This window comes from Petromyzon marinus, chromosome 9, assembly GCF_048934315.1.
Source record: "Petromyzon marinus isolate PM22_M1 ecotype Great Lakes invasive population chromosome 9, UKy_Petmar_22M1.pri1.0, whole genome shotgun sequence".
NCBI lineage: Eukaryota > Metazoa > Chordata > Hyperoartia > Petromyzontiformes > Petromyzontidae > Petromyzon > Petromyzon marinus.
The window spans coordinates 2,425,554-2,445,849 of NC_133675.1; the positions used below are offsets into that span (position 1 = coordinate 2,425,554).

The following is a 20,296-nucleotide window of genomic DNA, read 5'->3' on the forward strand; positions in this document are numbered from 1 at the left end:
CACGGCCCGCCTTCCTTCTCTGCAACGATGCTATTTATATTGCAGTTGTGCCGTCCGCGTGCGTCATGTCATAAATCACGACGTTCGTTGACAATATAATCAGGGCGTGATTGCCAGGTTAAGGCCCCGCTGAGCTACAGAAGCGAACTGGCCACAAATGATAGCTCAGCCAAGTGGCTTATCGTGTGGACATTTATAGTGGTAAAATACTCGAATACAGCCAAATATCCCGACACCTTGAGCCACTCCGGCCCCGAGTGTCCCATGGCAGTTGCACCGCCTGCACACTCGATGGCGCCGCCAATTATCCTGGTGTTCCGCTGTGGGTTAAAAAAAAGTTTTTCGCGAGAGTACTTTCCTATAAACATCTGGCAGTTCACCAGCATTGGTTCAAGCAGGCCTCAGTGGTGATGAGACATTGAATGGCGAGACCGGTCGAATTTGCTTGTATCAAGTTTCAAGTTTAATTGATTAGGTATAGCCCTGTGAGCCATGCGGCTCTTAAGTCGGGTGCAACCGCAACAAACAAAATATGAACAAGAAACATCTTAAAGCGACGACAACGCGCAACAGAAACATCCTGGATAAACCAGCAAATCTTCCACACAAAAAACCACCGTTTTACAACGCTGTGTGCAAAAATCCCAGTGTGATGCAAGTCAAACAATAACAACCATAAGACATATTCTTAGTTTTTTCGGTAAAGTCACGTTGAAGAGAAACAACAAAATAATAAAATATATATAAAACAATAAAAAACATTCTCACGACGTTTCGACCATAACTCAAACGGTCATCTTCACCTGAAGATGGGAGTTATGGTCGAAACGTCGTGAGAATTTTTTTATTGTTTTATATATATTTTATTATTTTGTTGTTTCTCTTCAACGTGACTTTACCGAAAAAACTACGAATATGAATTACTGCAGTCACGAAAGCTTTAAATCAAAACCATAAGACAATTTAGATTCAAGTTATCAGGCCAACTCCGCACTTCCGCAAGAAACATGGCTTAACCATACGACCCAAAGCTGTCACGGATACACCCCCAGAAGGCTGTGTGGCTGGTGGGTGGTGTCAGCCAGCGGTACTCAACCGAGGGTTACATGCTGACCCCTGGGGATACGTGAAAATGTCCCAGGGGAACGGGTACGTCCAGGGGAGTCATTGGTCAATAATCATTTTTTGAAGCTGTCAATATTAAAAAAAACTACGCGTGCAGAGTGTCCATTGGCTTTGTTTTGTATTCGCTTGTAGCTACTGGCCAGTTAGGATACCTCACAAAACGGACAATTGGTTAACATTTTGACGTTCATTATTCATGCTTTTATTTCTCAGAACCATGTTGGGTCAGGCCATGCGGGGTACTCTGTTGGAACTAAATCCAACAAAGGGTACAGTAGCCAACAAAAATTCGAGAACCACGAGTGCAAGCGACACTTTGATGGAAATTACTCTCGAGATAACAGCTGTGGGAATGAAGGAGGCATGCTTATTGTGAGCCACCTTAGTCGGGGATGACTTGGAGGCATTGCGAGCCCATAGCGCCACCTGCAGCCAGGGGCTTGCGCACCTCCCTCGGTAGAGAGCGCGGTCATTCTGCACTGCACGAGTTGGTCGCTACGGTTCGAGTCCAAGTCGTCGATCCACGCGAGAACTAGAGAAACCACGAGGTAGTGATGGCGCTTTCAGTGGCAGATTTGTGCCAGGAAGACGCCACGTACGTAAACAAAATGTCCTTGACTTGGGTCACCAAAATGACTAAATATGTAACAAAATAAACGAGCACAACGCTTAAGCAAAGAGCAAATGTAATTATTCGTCTATGAATGTACGTTAGACTTCTTTCGCACCGTACGTAGCCAACCGTGCTGGTCGGAGGTGCGGAGGCAGATACCTTGATTGGTGCAACCCGCGGCACCACCTAGGCAAGGCGGTGTTTGCGAGACAAGCCACGGCACAGAGATATGGGGAGCGGTGGCGCAGCGGTTAGCGCACTGCGCTACGAACCCGGCGAACCCGAGTTCGTTTCCCGCTCACGGCCAACACCGGTGGCGATTATCTGAACCGGTTCCTGGGCCTCCCGCAGGTCGACTCAGCCTCAAATGAGCACCTGGTGCAGTGTGTAAAATCATCGCCAGTGGGGAGACAGAGGCGGTCGGGCGTGGTGCTGGCCACCCACCCCCTCGTGTGGCGTGCCGGCCTTCATAGGTGCTCGCTAACTGCATTTGCCCCAACAATCGTTTTAGGCTATATGGGGGATCTTTGTCGATGGGGTAGAGATACAACACTTATTACTACCGCCTCCGCTTGTCGACACACAGTACGGCACGTGTACTCCAAACGGATCTCCATTGAGACGTGCACGGTTTTAAGTGAGCTCCTGTTAACAGTCCTGAACATAATGGGGGGAGCGAGACACGGCCAGTTACAAGCCCGGCACAAGGTACTGGTTCGGATACCCGGGTCAGCAGCTGGGTTCGTAGCGCAGTGCTCTACACACAAAGATCCCGCCGAGTACCCCGGATTTGGCTTTTACCAATTGTTGTTTGCGAGCACCTATTAAGGCCGGGACGATCGCCGCCAACACAGGCAATTTCTCATTCTGAAAATAAGTTAATAGCTCAATGGGCTTTGCATGCTAACCCTCACACAATAAAAGAGATTGGTTTAATCTGTGTATTTTTACCGATGTGTTTACCTTTCCTATACTTTGCACTGCTATCGTGCTTTGGTATCATTTGTTGCTGTAAAGTTTCTGACCCGCCCCTACTGGGCGTCTGTGAAAAAGAGCTTGAAAGATCTTCGGATTCCTGATGCAGTCGAAATAAACATTATCATTCTATATTCTTTGGTTCTATTCGGTAAAGTCACGTAGGTAAAAATAAAATAACCGAATAGAACCAAAGAGTATGGAACCTTGCAGTCACGAAAGCTTCAAATCTAGAATTCTCATTCTCTCGTGCACGTGCACGGGGCCGAGTTCCCGCGCTTTCCGCGTGAGGACACGCCCCCTCACCCCGCCCACGGTCCCGCCCTCGGCGCTCCCCACGTGGCGGCGTCGCGGCCAATAGGAGCGCTCGGGGGCCGGCATGCAGCGCGCGCTGAGCGGAGCGGCGCGGATCGGAGCGCGCATGGCGGAGGAGGCGGCGAAGCGGAGCGCGGCGCGGGCCGCGGTGGAGCAACACGTGCGGGTGAGCGGCTCCTCACACAGACACACTCACCACCCACTCGACTCGCGCGTCAGTCACTCACCTAACCCACTCAACTCACACGCTCACCAGTCACCCTCCCCTCACCCAACTCAGCCACTGAACTCGCACGTTCACCAGTCACCTCACCCACGCTCACCCCTCACCCACTCGACTCGCGCGTCAATCACTCGCCCTACTCTCCCCCCAGCCACTCGCCCTACTCTCCCCCCAGCCACTCAATGCAGGTCAATCACTAACTTCATGCACTCACCCCACTCGCCTCACTCACCCACTCAACTCGCACGTCAACCAGTCACCTCACTCTCATCTCACCCCACCCTCAATTCACCCCACTCTCAACTCACCCACTCTCAACTCACCCCACTCTCAACTCACCCACTCTCAACTCACCCCACTCTCAACTCACCCACTCTCATCTCACCCCACTCTCAACTCACCCACTCTCAACTCACCCCCTCTCATCTCACCCCCTCTCATCTCACCCCCTCTCATCTCACCCCACTCTCAACTCGCCCCACTCTCAACTCGCCCCACTCTCAACTCACCCCCCTCTCAACTCATCCCCCTCTCAACTCACCCCACTCTCAACTCACCCCACTCTCAACTCACCCCATTCTCAACTCACCCCCCTCTCAACTCACCCCATTCTCAACTCACCCCCCTCTCAACTCACCCCACTCTCAACTTACCCCACTCTCAACTCACCCACTCTCAACTCACCCCACTCTCAACTCACCCCCTCTCATCTCACCCCCCTCTCAACTCACCCCACTCAACTCACCCCACTCAACTCACCCCACTCTCAACTCACCCACTCTCAACTCACCCCCTCTCATCTCACCCCCTCTCATCTCACCACACTCTCATTTCACCCCACTCTCAACTCGCCCCACTCTCAACTCACCCCCCTCTCAACTCATCCCCCTCTCAACTCACCCCACTCTCAACTCACCCACTCTCAACTCACCCCCTCTCATCTCACCCCCTCTCATCTCACCCCCTCTCATCTCACCCCACTCTCAACTCGCCCCACTCTCAACTCGCCCCACTCTCAACTCACCCCCCTCTCAACTCATCCCCCTCTCAACTCACCCCACTCTCAACTCACCCCACTCTCAACTCACCCCACTCTCAACTCACCCCCTCTCATCTCACCCCCTCTCATCTCATCCCACTCTCAACTCACCTCACTCTCATCTCACCCCCCTCTCAACTCACCCCCTCTCAACTCACCCCACTCTCAACTCACCCCCTCTCAACTTACCCCACTCTCATCTCACCCCACTCTCAACTCACCCCACTCTCAACTCACCCCCTCTCAACTCACCCCCTCTCAACTCACCCCACTCTCAACTCACCCCGTCTCAACTCACCCCACTCTCAACTCGCCCCCTCTCATCTCACCCCACTCTCAACTCACCCCACTCTCAACTCACCCCACTCTCAACTCACCCCACTCTCACCACTCTTAAATGACACCTCAACCGCTCGCCTCATCACCTCGCTCTCATACCACCTGTACTACTAACCTCACATAACTTTCCCCCTACTAGCCTCGTCCATTTACCTCCCGCTCATGTCGCTCCTCACCCAAACAGGATCCCCTCCACCATCCCTTTCACTGAGGGATTACTGTGTGGTGTTATCTTGGTGTGGTCTGGGACTGTTTTGTTGTTTTGCTGCCATGCCCAAGCTTGATAAATATAATACATTATTTTTTTATTCATTCATATTTGGTGACTTGCCCTTTTCTCTATTTTGCACTCCGATCGTTTTCTGCGTTGTTTATTGTAACTTGCTGACTTGCCCCATACAGCTTCATAGCTTATCGGATTCCTCCAGTCTAAATAAAGATTCTGATTCCCTTGTGATTCCTGCACCCCACCCCCCTCAACTCCTCCGCTCTAGAGCCCGCCACACCACTGACCCTGATCTAACCCCCGACTCACCACCTGACAGCCCCGTAGCCAGTGCTGTTCCACATATAGCCCAGGGGTCGGCAACCAATAAAACAAAATTTTATTTTTCTGAATTCGGTACAGAATTCAATATTTCAAGAGCGGCGATGCATGTGACTACATACATTACGTCACGGAGCAGTCCGGAAAGAGACACAAGCGGCACCAGAGCTGCAGGTTGCCGACCCCTGACATAGCCGATACATTAGCTAACCTGAACCCATAACCCGGCTCAACTGGGCCTTAACCTGAACCGACAGATTCGGCACTCGGTCCGCTGTGCGACACTGCCAGGTTCAGTCCAATGCCTGGGACTGTCTGACCCGGTGTCCCTCTTGTTCCCCCTCTCTGTCACTTGCCTTCCATTGTCCCCCCGTGTCTCCTCTCTGTGTGCCCGTGTCTCCTGGCACCCTGCAGGGTGGACATGTGGTTGGAATTGGGAGCGGTTCCACCGTGGTGTTCGCCGTGGAGAGACTGTGTGAGGCAGCCTCGGCTCTACACCATCACCAGTGGCAACTGCACACCTTTTTTCGCTGTTTTAAAAAGTCTCATCCCCTGGTTTTACCCAGGTGATGCTTTCGGCGTGATGAGACCAAGCGTGCGCTTGGGTCGCCCACAGAGCTGGTGTCATGGTTCGTGTTTGAGAATGGGCTACAGAAGCTGATATCACAGCTACCTCCCGAGTTCCCTTCAAGTGACCTCTGGTTCACACACGGTAGAGGCCACAATTTGCCACAGACGAATGTTCATGAATTGGCACCCAAACCGATGTTTTTTTACTTTTACATAGCTGGAAGTTATCCTCATTAAGTAAAGAATTCATTTTAATGTGATGGTATTTATATGCAGTCATTTGCTGACAGAGCTAAGACCATCAACTCACTGCATTAAGCAACTGTAGTCACGTGTTGGCCAGGATCATGATTCGGTCAGCGTGCTGGAGGAGGAGGCTGTCACATGGTTGTGTGGCTACGTGGGCTGACGTCCACTCGTATAACATTGACATACATATGCATTAAATTAGTTAGTTTTCTGGTGTAGCTGGTACTTTTAAATGTATAAAAGTTACGCGTAAAAGCATTCGCTAAATAAACACTGCATTAAGTAACCAGTCTCAGGGATGCCACCTCAGCTGTCAGACCTCCAAGCCACTGGGGAAACTCTGGCCACCACTCACTTAACCATTGGTTATCAACGCGACTTGCCGTCGCGATCAAGGTGTTTTCAGGTCTTGCACATTCAGCTCATGTTATGGTGCTGTGAAACACTGAACTCGTCAGCATCGGACCCATGAATTGGCAACCTACAATTGCTTGCTTTAATGGCATTGCTTTTTCTGCAGCGGAAAAGGTGAAGAGTGAAAATTTGAAAATCATATGCGTCCCTACATCCTTCCAGGTACAGTACGTGGGCTTTAACAGGCATGGACACGATAGCATTGGAGATGGTGCTGTGCCAGTGGAAGAGCAGCCTGCCAGCTGGGTTCTGTTGCACAACGTTAGCTTCATGGTAGGGTTCCAAAACCAATAGAGGCAGTTCCACAAATTGGGTAACCTCACTGTCAAATTCATGCTAATAATATGTATGGGGTATTATATTGAAGGTTATGATTTTGGAAGATGTGGCTTATTTATGGAGTACGTGAAATGGCTCTGCATGGAACTGAATGTGCCAACACCATCCCAGCGCGGATAGAAACAAGTCGGCTTGTACGAGTATTTACGGCACGGTTGTATTTTACAAACATTTCTTCATTAAATTGTTACAGCCATAATTGATTGACACTATGACTGAGTAATACGTCACTTCATGGTTATACAAATTATTACCCGCATATTTAAAATGTCTCAAATATAGTCCAATATCTTGGCACTGCCCATATAGTAGTCGCTAGGCCATCAATGTGGGCTGTTTCGAATGTTCTTCCCAGGTGTCGACAGCGCCCTAGCCAGGCCCCCTGGATAGGTATGTCCTATGCATACCAAGCAAAGTGAAACGTTAATGAGTGACTTGTACAATTAGTTCACCTAGATGCTTTAGGCAATAGCCATACACAAAAGCCAGTTATTCATTGCCTAGGCTCACCAAGGCAATATATATTACATGTTCATCCCAATACGTTAGAGCAGTGTAATATCAATGAAAATCCTCCGCCCTGGTAACCATCCAGGCACTGGGAAACGTGTGCCGTGGTGGGCAAGATTCAGTCGGCGTGTTATCGTTTCCGCAGGCACGACAGCTCATCCTGGAGCATGGCCTCACGCTCAGCGACCTCGACAGACACCCTGAGGTGAGTGGCTGGCATGGGGAGAATTTGTTTGAATACGATTGGATAGTGGCAAAGACGAACGTGATGACGGTGGTGGGATGGCCGCAAGGAGTTTGGTCCAGCTCCAGTTCGGGGAACATCACGAGAGCGCTTGCTGAGAGCTTGTGCTGACAGGGAGTGCTGATAGCTTGTGCTGAGAGGAAGTGGTGAGAGGAAGTACTGAGAGCTTGTGCTGAGAGCTTGTGCTGAGAGCTTGTGCTGAGAGCTTGTGCTTTGAGCTTGTGCTGAGAGGGAGTGCTGAGAGCTTGTGCTGAGAGCTTGTGCTGACAGGTAGTGCTGACAGGTAGTGCTGATAGCTTGTGCTGAGAGCTTGTGCTGAGAGGAAGTACTGAGAGCTTGTGCTGAGAGCTTGTGCTGAGAGCTTGTGCTGGGAGGGAGTGCTGACAGGGAGTGCTGACAGGGAGTGCTGATAGCTTGTGCTGATAGCTTGTGCTGAGAGCTTGTGCTGGGAGGGAGTGCTGGGAGGGAGTGCTGGGAGGGAGTGCTGTTAGGGAGTGCTGATAGCTTGTGCTGAGAGCTTGTGCTGGGAGGGAGTGCTGAGAGCTTTTGCTGGGAGGGAGTGCTGGGAGGGAGTGCTGGGAGGGAGTGCTGGGAGGGAGTGCTTGGGAGGGAGTGCTGGGAGGGAGTGCTGGGAGGGAGTGCTGACAGGGAGTGCTGATAGCTTGTGCTGGGAGGGAGTGCTGAGAGCTTGTGCTGGGAGGGAGTGCTGGGAGGGAGTGCTGGGAGGGAGTGCTGGGAGGGAGTGCTGGGAGGGAGTGCTGGGAGGGAGTGCTTGGGAGGGAGTGCTTGGGAGGGAGTGCTTGGGAGGGAGTGCTTGGGAGGGAGTGCTTGGGAGGGAGTGCTTGGGAGGGAGTGCTTGGGAGCTTGTGTTGCCCTCCATTGAGGTCTGACCTTCGAACCCGGATCAGGCACTGATGGATGGGTTGTGGCACAGAGTGTATTGATGCTGCCAAATCTGGTTGTGTTAGTTTATTTTTCGCTTGGCTTGTGTGTACCTTTTTATACGGATGCCTTGTAGAGTGTCTTGAGCAGCTCTTGTATTTAGATGCATTCCACATTTGATCTATGGTATCCATTGAGCCAAAATAATCGGCAGTTGTAATGTGTTCAATTACAAAAGGATTGTCTTGAGCATATTACCACTCGTAGACTTGGCAGCTGAGTTCTATATCTTGCAGTGCTGGGGTTTAGTATGGAGGCATTACTAATCTGGCCGGCTGGCTTGGCGATTGAGCGAGCGATTCGCTGAGCATGAGGCCAATGTCCCATCATCATCCTTCCTGGTTCGATAGGCAACAAATCCCACTTTTTGCGGACATCAACAGCGGATGTCCTGTGGATAGTCTCACCCCTGCGATACGAATGGGTAATTTCGACCACTGGCTCAGGGCTGTAAAGAGGAGATGAGCAACACTTCACTTCTCATGTGAGCAGGAAATATTTAGTAGCGCTCGAGTGAAAACTCAGTATTTACCAGCAGCCATTGCTGTTATTGTGTCGCCTGCAGCTGGACGTGGCCATTGACGGTGCAGACGAAGTGGACTCCAAGCTGACCTGCATCAAGGGAGGAGGGTAATGAGCACCGCACGGCATCGCTCGCCATGGCGGGGCGTGGGAGAGGCTTGTATATGCGGCTCGCTGCCTCGGCCGTGTGTGGTAAGTGCTCCTCATCCCACATTCCAGGGGCTGCCTCACGCAGGAGAAGATCGTCGCGAGCTGTGCCAAGCGTTTCATCGTTGTTGCCGACTATAGGTAAGCAAACAAGGGGGGTTTCATGTCTCGCTGAATGTTTTCCGGGTTTATGCTAAGATTGGAATAGTGATGTGACTTGCAGCCACAGCCATGAAAAGAGGTAGACTGGATGCGGTGCATTCTGGGTGCGGAAGTATTTACCGGGTCGTGGACCCGTTAAGAGTTGGCTGAAATGAAGCTTGGAAGTAAACGTGATGTCCTTTGAATGTCGGGGTTTTCCCGTTCGAAGGACACAGGGTGTCATGGTCGTTTTGACGCTCGCCTGCTTTGACTGCGACAGCCGAGTGATCTGACAGGAGGAACTAATTTACAGTGGCCCCAACGGCATTGGTGAAAGTCAGCGCTGTACCCTGCAAATCCTCATCAGATTTAATGCCTCTTTCTCTTCGAACGAAATCTCATCTGTTTTACATTTATAATGTATTCCATGAGTTTGAGATTTTTTCTTGGTACTTGGACAATGGATTTCATTTTCATATAACCATATGAAGTACATTTTCCCATGTTTTTATTTTTATTGCAAAAACAATTTTGTAACCATGAAAAAAGTTCTGCCCCACGACTGCGATGATGTATACTTTGTAACATTTTCACGCTGCACATTTTAAGCCAAAGCCTTCCTTTGCAAACGAGCCTCTCACTGGGCACCTCGCCTCGTTATGAAGCTTTTTGGTCGGAAGCGATGACCTCCAGCACCGTTCGCCCCACTGACTTCTGTGCAGGAAGCGATCGTCGGAACTGGGCCAGCAGTGGAAGAAGGGCGTCCCCATCGAGGTGGTGCCCATGGCGTACGTTCCGGTAGGGCGCACCATTGCCGCCCGCTTTGGGGGCACCGCCGACCTGCGCATGGCTGTCAGCAAGGCTGTGAGTGCCCATTATTCACCGCTTATTGTAATTTTTGCTTTGTTCCATATTCATTATTTCTCAGCCCATGGTAACAGTTGGTCTGTCCGAATGATGGATGTTCTGCGGTGTATAGCGCCGTGTCGCTCTGCTTTTTCTAGCCGTTTATGCATATTCACGCATTTTTTTTTTGCCCTCCACTATTATAACTCAGCCAGACTCGCTTCTGAAATGGCCGTGGCATATTTTAGCGGTCGTAACGTCCTGCAATGTTCTAGGGTCCGGTGGTCACGGACAACGGGAACTTCATCCTGGACTGGAAGTTCGACCGTAAGCACGACTGGCAGGTGGTCAACACGCAGATAACGCTCATTCCAGGTATGAGACAAAACGGTACAAAAAAAACTTCAGTCAAACATTCCTCACGCAAAAAAAAATTGTTAACATTTCAACCCATGGACAAGTGCCCATTCTTGTTATTTGTACAGATACAGCCCCATGCTGTGCGAGTTAAATGATCATACTTGACCGCTCTGGTCAGTGTGGGTTGGTTATAGCAGAGAGTATAGATGTGGCAGTGGTACAAGAAAAGTACAACAAGGAATTGTGCTGCTGCCACCATAGCCACTTCGGGTTGCTATTTATTTAATATATGAAAAGTGCGTTGAGAAGAAGTCCTTTCCCCAGGCCTTACTAGGGTTGCTCCACACGGCTGTGCTTACCGTGTGAGTGCGGGGAGAGGAAGTGTAGCGATTGGCACGCTGCGCTACAAACTCAGCGACCAGGGTTTGATTCCCGTTCGTGACCAACACCAGTGATGATTATCTGAACTGGTTCTGGACCTCCCCAAGGTCTACTCAGCTTCAAATGAGTACCTGTTGCACTGTGTAAACCTTGCCATTTGAGACACAAAGGTGGCCGGGCGTGGTGGTGACCACCCACCCCCATCGTGTGCCGTACTGGCCTTAATAGTTGCTCGCTAACAGCAATTGCCCCAAAAGTATGTTAATGCTATGCGGGGGATTTTTGTGCGTGTTTGTGTGGCAGGGGTCGTGGAGACGGGCTTGTTTATTGGCATGGCGGAGAAGGCCTACTTTGGGATGCAGGATGGCAGCGTGGCCACCCAGGAGCCAGGTGATCAGAAGAACTAGTTGGTGGAGAGGCCGGAGGTGACGTGTCACAGAGCCCTCCCAGTGCTCGCGAGCTCGCAGATTCCCTTTGCTGTACACTCACGTGATCGAACGTTCATCTTGCAGCTTGCCAAATTTATGTTTACATTTGTACGGTGCCTTCGTTTGCCATGTTGAATTGCTGGTATCATACTGTGTACTATAATTTTTGGAATGCCAAATATAACAGCAAAATCCAATGAATGTTTCAGTTTTTTAGTTTCTCCTTGACTGAATTTCATACACAGCATTTGTAAAATATACGAAGAGACAATGAAAAATATATCAACCAAATCTTTGCAATCGTTGAACAGATAAAACAAATTTTGTGCATATCCACTGCTGTCGACATATTTCGACTCGGTACTTGAGAAAAGGGTAGATAAATATTGGATGCATTTTTTTATATTTTATAACCTTTGTAGCTGCTGTTGCGGTTGTGATTTTTCCAGGGGAGATTAAAAAACAGGCGTAGGTAACTGGTATTGAATGCTGGGTCTGGCATAATTTGAATTCACTGCAGAGTGCCTACAACAGTTTAGAAGACTTAGTCCATATTATCAGTAGCACTGCCAGGGTCTGTCTTCTCATCTGTTTTTCTAAAAGTTTTACGACGCGTGACGTCTTACCAGTGTTCGCAATGCTTCTTGGCAAGTTTGTGTCCGGTTCATTTGTGTGAATTACACTACCATAGAAACGATGATTTGAAATCGACTCTTGACCAACAGCTGTGTGTGCATGTTGGACTTCTTTTGCATCGCACTTAGCCAACTGAGCTAATCGGATGTGCGAAACGTCTTTGAAGTTGCAGTCAATAAAAATACATTCTCTTGATTAATTACAATTTGGTGGTTTCACGTGATACGTTTGAGAAATCCTCTTTGTTGTCTCCCTGAGTTCTGCGCATTTTCAAGATACAAAATTCTTGGGACAGAATCGGCTGTAAGAATCTGGGCCTCATGAAGGCTTGACTTAAAACGTAAGACAAAGAACTGTTAAATGACAATCCACGAGGATGTAAATGTTTTCAAACGAGGGTGTTTTATTTTACAGATATTTACCTTTTCACAGCAATGTTGAAAGTTCAATATTTTCCCGTAAAAATTATAAAACAAAACATGAAAAAGGACTGCAGCAAACACCCGAGCAAGGAGACGAAATGAGCGTTAACGTTGTTGCAACATTACTGTACCTCCCAATAAGCTGCAAAGAGCCTCCTTTGCCAGGTCGGCATGCAGTGTGATTACACATGCCACTCTGGGGTATTCCTGTGGCATTGCGGAAGTGCGAGTCTGAAGTTGCACAGACAAATAAACAAACTAATGTGCAGGCGTATAAATAACTTGATGTGCACAACGCTCCGCTCGGCACGTTTATGAAAAGCACTCGAGACGGTGCTCGCTGCGATGAATTAAAGATGGGCCCACGTGGCCACTCTGATGTTCTTTGGTATCGGGCGTGTCTTTACAGTGGGTAAACGGATTTGTTATTTCAGCCTAAAAACGTATTGACGGGTTGGGTGAAAAAGTTTGTTGGTGTCAGGTTTTTGGCAAAGGGAAAATGTTGCCCGTGAGAACACGTCGGCGATTCTCACGCTGCCCATGGTAACGATGGCGGCGCATGCAATGATTCTATTGGACTCGGAATTTACCTGTACCCAAGTGTACCGTTTCTGTTTTCCCTGCGTCACAAAGGACGAATCTGTGACATTCAAGTCGGCTCCATAATGCGATGATGGCAACGTACCTGAGAAGACCTAAGAGCGGCTTTGTTGCCGTCTCAATACCCCATTTACAAATATCGACCCATAAATACAAATAAATAAATAATTGGCGTTCTTACATCAAATATCAACTAAATTCACAACAAGAAACTAAATGAACAAAGAAACCTGTAACAACCATTTAGACTTGTTTTCCTTCTGTCAAAAAGTACAATAGGTAAAAGGTTGAACATGTACGGTCTGGCCAATCCACTGCTGGATGGGGGACTCGCCTTGCCGCATTCATCATGGGGGTTATTGACCTTATTTCACCACGCTGGTCAGTGTGGGTTTGGAAGTGGGGGGATCATAGTTGAGTACAACGGATTTTTCTACACTGCTGTCTGATGACAAAGCCTACACCACCCGTTTTATGCATGGTGGTCGCCCATCCGAGCACTGTCCAGGCTCAAAAATCCTGCTTAGATTCCAAGCTCTGATGAAATCGGGCGCGGTCCGGGTAGATTTGGTCACACGTAGGCCGTCGGAGATCGAGCTGCTGGGGAGCGCACGGGATTTCTGGAAGCCTCGTCAGCAGCATGTGATGTCCACCTGGGGTCGCGACCTCAGGATGCACCACCCGGCTGTGGGGGGGGGGGCGAGCGTGTGGTGCTTCTCACAGCTGCGTCCGATGTCCCTCGGTGACGTGCTCGCCACACTCCGCTCCCATCGCCTCCCCCAGCCCGCTCTCCCCCAGCTCCCCCAGCCTCTGGATCAGGTACCTCTGCCGGATCAATGGACACAAGGCAACAGCGGACACTTGTAACGACTTGAAACAACAACTGTTGGGTTTCAAGAGGCTCGAGGGGCCAGAGACATTAAGACGGCATCGCTGGATATCCTGGGTTGGAATTGGAGGTTTGGCTGCTGTAATTATACCGGGCTCTCAAGTCCAGCGAGTTGACGGTTTAGAGCCTAGAATATTTAAACTAAACAATTTTATTTTACCAGGTCAGGCCCAATGGATTATATATATCTTTTTCAGAAGCGACCTGGCCACAAATGATAGCTCAACAAAGTGGCTTATGTGAAAATCTATAAGAGCCAAATACTCTGAACGTAGTCTCACAGGAGACTACTCTTGTGCAGTCTCTTATTACTGCAGAAGAAAGCCATAATCAAATCAGATTTTTCACTCCATCTTAAAACAATTACATTTTGAATGAGCACTCAAATTGCGACTGCGCCTTATGACGCTGTCTCGAAACAGTGGGGATATTCTCTCGAGGCAATCGGTCACGGGCAGAGGCAAGGGTGCAAGATCCTGAGCCTGGACTTGAACAGGGAGAGGGAAAACTGGCAGCGATGACATCTCGGATTTTTGTCGTGCGCGCCGAGCAGAACAGACGTCACGACCCCGGGAGAGCACCCTACAACAGCATCACCAGGGCAACCCTCGCGGTAACGTCCTGCGGGGGCAAGGGGTTCCGTGCTCCGGGGGGTGGGGCAGCCGTGGAAACGGATCGCGGTCCCGTCACTCGCCTCCACGTTGCGGTAGTGCGTGGGACTCCGGCAGTGGCTCTCCCGCGCCGAGCTCTCGCACACGTAGAACAGGCGGCACAGGAGGCAGTAGAACCCCGTGCGCGGCACCACGAAGTTCACGCCTGCAGGAGGAACGGCAGCGTGAAGGGCGCTCGCCCGGCGTGCCGTGCGCCGGCGGCCGGTGGCGGCCCACGCGAAGCTTCACCGCGCGGAACGTCTCTCAGAGCGGCGCCGTAAACGGGCACCACGACGGTCCCTCTGATGGCCACAGCGGCTCCAAGGCCGATCCCCAATCACATTTAAGATCGCAGTGCTCACCATCTTTAAGATCCTCTGTGGACTTGCCCCTGTCTGCCTCTCGCCTCACTCTACTCCACGCACTCTCCAACCTTTTCCCCTCTCTTCTCTACTCCACGCACTCTCCACTTCAGCAACCCCTGTGTGAACCAGTTCAATTGCAGGGATGTCAGATGTAGTTTTGTTGCATCCACTTCCGCGTGTCCTTCACTAACACAGAGGCTTGCGCAAAGCCGATCGCGCAATCGGGGTAACATTTGGGGAGGGGGAAAAAAAACGACGAAGAGCCAACTTCAAACGCGGCGCTCCACGCGTTTGTTTGAAAGTTTCGCGGCCGTGACGGAGGGGGGTGGGGGGGTGGGGGGGGAAGCGCGTGCCGCGTTTTGAAGGTGGCGCGGCCCCACTAACCTGCGCCGGTCCAGCGGGACCCGCCGCGCTAAACAACGTCGGGGCCACGCGCTCATGACGCCGCATTCGACCAAGGTTTCGGATGCACGAACGGAAGAGCGGGAGGCGTTGCTGGGACACGTCGTCCCAACAGAGCAGCCTCTCAATTAGCCCCGGCCGCGTGCCGCGCGGGTTCCGCGCGCCCGCCGGTAGTGCGCACTCAGGGCAGGCATTCCCTCCCCCCGGCAGACCCCTTCAGTCGTTGACCCCTCGTAACCCCGCGAGCCCTGGGGCCCTTTTAGCGGCACCATGCATCAAAGGCGCCCGGGCCGAGAAGGCCCCCCACCATGACCCAACGCGCTCCCCTCTCGGGACCTGGCTGGCACGCACCCACCTCCGACTCGTGAGCGAGATCGCTCCCGACGGCAGGCGACGAGCGGGCGGTCGCGCGGTCGGCCATGAGCGGATTGCGGCCGTGTGCACTCTCACGGTCGCGCCGTGGCACGGAGCTCCGATGTGCTATCGGGTCGTGGCACGCCATTGTTGCTGGGAGCTTCTCCAGGAACTGAATTCAATATTCATCCCTTGAAGATTCTTCCAGCATGTGCAGCTATGGGTGTACCCCCCGCCTCCCCCTCTCCCCCGACAGTGCTATCCCCCTTTGTGACCCCCATTTCACTTTGTCCTGGAGTCTCCATTGCCAACAAAACATTACTCACAACCTTTAAAGCTAACGATTAATTTTTACTATTTGCAGTGCGCGTGTGTGTGTGTGTGTCGTGGTTAGTGCACTACAAACCCAGAGACCAGAGCTCACTTGCCGTTCACAGCAAACATCAGTGGCAAGTATCTGAATCGGTTCTCGGCCGACTTAGCTATAAAAGAGTACGTAGTACAATGTGTAAATATATCAGCACTGCGCAGACAAAGATGGCCAAATATGGTTCTGGCTACACCACCCATTCGTCTGCCACATTAGCCTAAATAGGTGCTCACTATCAGCACTCCCCAATAGTCTAAGCAGGCTATACTTGTGTGTGTGTGTCGCTACGATGCAATCGGAGTGTGATTCCTGGCCATAGTCAACATCGGTGGGGCAAGTGGTATCTGCCCCTGTCCCGGGGACATCGACTAGGTCGACACAGCCTCAAGTGAGAACGTGGTGCAGTGGTGGACTTGCCGATAGGAGGACTGAGCGATTCCTCGCCGGCCGCCGACACGGAGACGCACGCAGGGGACCCCGTGCATCTCTTCAGGTCGCTGAGGATTTCTGCGGAGGAGCGAGAGGCACGGACGATGTTGACTAAACTGTTTTATTTATTTATTAGGTAAGGCCCACTGAGCTACATAGCTCTTTTTCAGAAGCGACCGGGCCACTAACGATAGCTCAACAAAGTGGCTTACTATGTGCAAATGTATAGCAGTAGCAAAAAAAATCTAAACGCTTGTTGTTTCTACATGTGGAGGGAAAAAAACCGGGGGACACGGAGAAATATCCACGCGACCACAGGGAGAGAGACACGCAAACTCAAAATATACAGGCGTCGGGATCGGGATCGAACCCACGACCTCATGTACACCAGGCGAGGTAGTTAACATCTCGCCGCTGTGGCACCCCTTGACACCAACTCGCGCGTGACGCACGACATGGTCGCACGGCTCGCCCACGTCGAGGCCTCGGGCTCCGGTGCCATCGTTAGTGGTCGTGGCCGGCCCAATGGGGGGCCCAAGCATAATTTATTTTTGGGGTTCCCCCCTTTCAATTTCTAAGAGCCTAGCGAGATGACAGAAGACGTACGGACGAGAGAAAGAGATGTCACGTGGGATGAGAGAAGAAGAATGAGGACAATGTTGAGATATACTTCCCATTGTTAAGGTTATTAGGGTTTGAATGTTGATATTTGGTTCAACAATATTTTTTTTCATGAATCTGGGGCCCCTTCAGCTGCGTGGGGCCCTAAGCTTGAACTTGGTTGGCGTTTGTATGCCTAGCGCCACCGCTGGTCACCATCAACATCGCCGTCGTGTTGAGCAGATTCATGGGTTTTTTGGATGCGTTATGTTTAGAATTCACCGACATCGAGATGATTTGCCAGATAGTAAAACACGTACAGGCATTTCTAGGGGCCTTGTAAGCCTGACACAAAAATCACACCTAAGATTGTTACTCCAAACGGCATAGAGGGAGGGGGGAGTGGCGGAACTGTGGTTAGCGCACTGCGCCACAAACCTGGCGACCCGAGTTGACGTTCCAGGCCACGGCAAGCGACATCCGAATCGGCGCTTCAACAACCCACCGCACTCACCAGCTTTGGTGACGTACGGTCCAGCAACCCCGATGGGAGGTAATAGTCCAGCAGTGGATTGACAAGGGGGCTGTTAACGTTGACGTTGCTACAAATGGGAAGCAATTCAAGGGCAGCTGGTTTATGAAACCAGGTTGAACGCGACCAGCAGGGGGCAGAATCGAGCCGCGGATGAGATAAATAAAATAAAAGTTGAAAACGTGCCTTTTGTCGCTAGCACCACGGGGTTCCATATTTGTCTTTGGGTTAGGTCACACGTGGCGGGGGCTTTATGCCAGTGTCTTGTCATTAACCCTCCACCACCTGACCAGATTTAAAACGTCGCACGTTGGCGTTGAACTCGGTGGGGGAGGGGAAGTCCAAAGCCGCCCGTGAGCAGCTGGAGCTCTATCGGTCAGAGTTTGATGAAAGCATCGTCACGGTACAAACAACAACAATAATAATGTCTGTGTTTAACCGGACATTCTCGTCGGGCGGTGGAGGGGTTGACGACAAGAATTGTGACGTAAAAACTACCAGCACGCGTCGCCCGACACGAAGAAACAGAAACGACTAAAGAAATAAAAAACCGTATGAAGCGCCTGTGCAGAGTGGTGAAGTATGGTCAAGAGTGATGTTTCTATTGTGTAGGAGTCTCGTTTGCCAAGAGGGAGGAGCCGGCGCGTGACTCCGAGACACCTCCACAGCGGGAGCGACGCGACCCGTCAGAAACAACACTGACAAATCATCACCAAAACCACCCCCCCCCCACCGCGGCAGATTCTATCGCCGCACGTGCCCCTCGATAGCTTACAGATTTCTATTTAGATCAACGCTCGCCGCTGCGGCCGACAGCCCCCCGGACGCGTGGCAGATGCCGCCGCCTCCACCGGAGGGAGAAGCCCGGTGCCGTAAAACACGAGAGGGATGTGACTCGAGACGATGGGAGACGCGAGATGGAGATGACTTGTGGCCACGCTGACTCGATTGCCTCCCGGGCGCGCAACCATTGGATGCAGCGATTTAAAAAAAATCGACACCGCACACTTCGTTCGAGGGGGTCACGTTCTAACCAAGCCGCCCCCCAACCCCCCCCCCCAAAGCCGTCGCACGCGCGAGCCGATCTCGTCGCTCCATCTCCGCGATGGACGTCTCTCTCCCCGGCTCGTGCGCACACGCGCCTCTTAATTGAAGAATTCGGAACTGTGCAAATTACTCGTGAAGGTAAGGGTCAAGGCGGTACGAACGTACCACGCAAATATTTATTGATTCTTGAATAAAGTCACGACCCCAAATCCGGGCAATGCCGTGTGCACTTATGAATCAGGAGTTGCCACGCACCTGGAGCGAGGGGTTGGCCCGCGGGCTTCACAGCTCCGGGCCACCCGTCGCGACTGTTGTCACCGACGCCTGCCCCCCCGTCCCCCTCCATCACCACCCCGGGCCGTGGTCCCTCGGCGTCCTGTACGTCGCCGTCGGGTTCCGACCTGCCGCTCCGCGGGAAGGACGCGGGTTCGTCCCGCGAGCCGCGAGGCTCTCGGGGGAGGGCCGGGGCTTCCGCGTCCGCGTCGGCCGTCCCCTCCAAGCGGCCTTCCCCGTTGGCGGCCGGGACCGGCTCGGGCACCGTCTCCTCGGCGTCCGCCGCGTCGGCTCCGCCGCGGGGGGCGACGTCCGGGAGATTTGCGGCCTCGTCACCCGACGACGGTCGATCGCCACCGCCCGGGGGTGCCCGCTCATCCACGAGCGTCGCCGCCACAGACGCCGCGGCGGCGGCGGCGGCGGCGACCTCGTCGGCCCCCGCCTCCTCCCCGCCGCCCGATCCCTCGCCGACGACAAGGTGAGCGGAGCCCTTCTCCTCCTCCCCCATCTCCTCTTCGGCTCCAACCTCGTCCACGGTGACGAACCCGACGTCGCCCAGGAAGAAGTCCTGCTCCTCATCGCGATCGCGGAGCGCGTGAAGCCCGCTCGGCTCCTCTGTCGTGCCGCCGCCCCCCCGCGTCTCGCCCGCTCCATCCCCTCGCCGCTCGGTGGGGTCGCGTCGCCACGCTCCTTGCGCGAGATCCTCCAGCTCGCTCGGCGCAGGGCGCGGCCTCGCCCCGTTCTCCCTCGTCGTCTCGCTCCCCCCCGTCTTCTCGCCGTCCCTCATCGCCGCCTCGCCGTCGTCCATCGTGGCCTCGTGCTCGCGCGGGCTCGTCGGCCTGTTCCCGCTCTGCGAGGGGTTCTCGAGCGGAGGACTCTGGGACTTGCGGCGAGGAGAGGGGGTGGAGGGTCCAGGAGACGAGCTGGAGAGGCTCTCACGGCGCAAGGGCGACCGGCTCCGTTTCCACGGCGCCGGGCTGATCGCGCGCGCCGCGTTGGCCGTGGGAGACTCGCGGTCGCGGGACAGGGGACTGCGCGACCGCACTCGGCTCCTGCGGAGTTGCAACAGCGGGCGCTGGCATGAGCAGGCGACTCGGCACCCGGCAGCGTCCAGCAGCGATCAGCAGCGACCGAAAAGCGACCGGCATCTCGACTGTAGCAGTCGGTTGTGGTTTTTCAAAAGCACTCGGACCTGCTCTCGCCACACCTCTATTGCGACGTCACTGTTTTCAGTGCATCTGGTGAACTGGGCCCCCCACTAGAGGGGGGTCTCTCGAGGTCCCTGTATTGGAGGCCCTTCCTTGAGCAGTGCCGCGAGCGAGCAACTGCAGGGCTGCGCCTTTACCTAAACCAGTGCAGTCATTAAAGGTGGAAAAATGACGGAAGAAAGAGGCTGACAAAGAGCCGATTGGAGTGCTGTTGGAAAACCACGGAGGTTGAGTGAGGAATCGGCTCGTG

General features: G+C 52.5%; 2 protein-coding genes across 2 annotated transcripts in view; one reads left to right on the forward strand and one right to left on the reverse strand.

Moving 5' to 3' along the window:
• Positions 1–3,050: 3,050 nt before the first annotated feature.
• On the forward strand, positions 3,051–12,110 carry RPIA (ribose 5-phosphate isomerase A). Its single transcript, XM_032950868.2, has 9 exons — positions 3,051–3,194; positions 5,591–5,651; positions 6,516–6,571; positions 7,404–7,463; positions 9,010–9,074; positions 9,186–9,254; positions 9,977–10,118; positions 10,376–10,475; positions 11,145–12,110. Exons 1-9 carry the CDS (start codon positions 3,093–3,095, stop codon positions 11,246–11,248), a joined length of 759 nt encoding a protein of 252 aa, XP_032806759.1. The 5' UTR covers positions 3,051–3,092; the 3' UTR covers positions 11,249–12,110.
• Positions 12,111–12,284: 174 nt separating this feature from the next.
• Positions 12,285–20,296, reverse strand: part of LOC116940706 (RNA-binding protein 20-like) — a 44,218-nt gene continuing 36,206 nt past the window's right edge. The window contains exons 10-13 of the mRNA XM_076065810.1: positions 18,821–19,890; positions 16,375–16,464; positions 14,511–14,632; positions 12,285–13,752 (exon numbers count right to left, since the gene is read on the reverse strand). Of these exons, the coding sequence (XP_075921925.1) occupies positions 13,645–13,752; positions 14,511–14,632; positions 16,375–16,464; positions 18,821–19,890 (1,390 nt within the window). The 3' untranslated portion in view covers positions 12,285–13,644. The remainder of the gene's footprint in view (positions 13,753–14,510; positions 14,633–16,374; positions 16,465–18,820; positions 19,891–20,296) is intronic.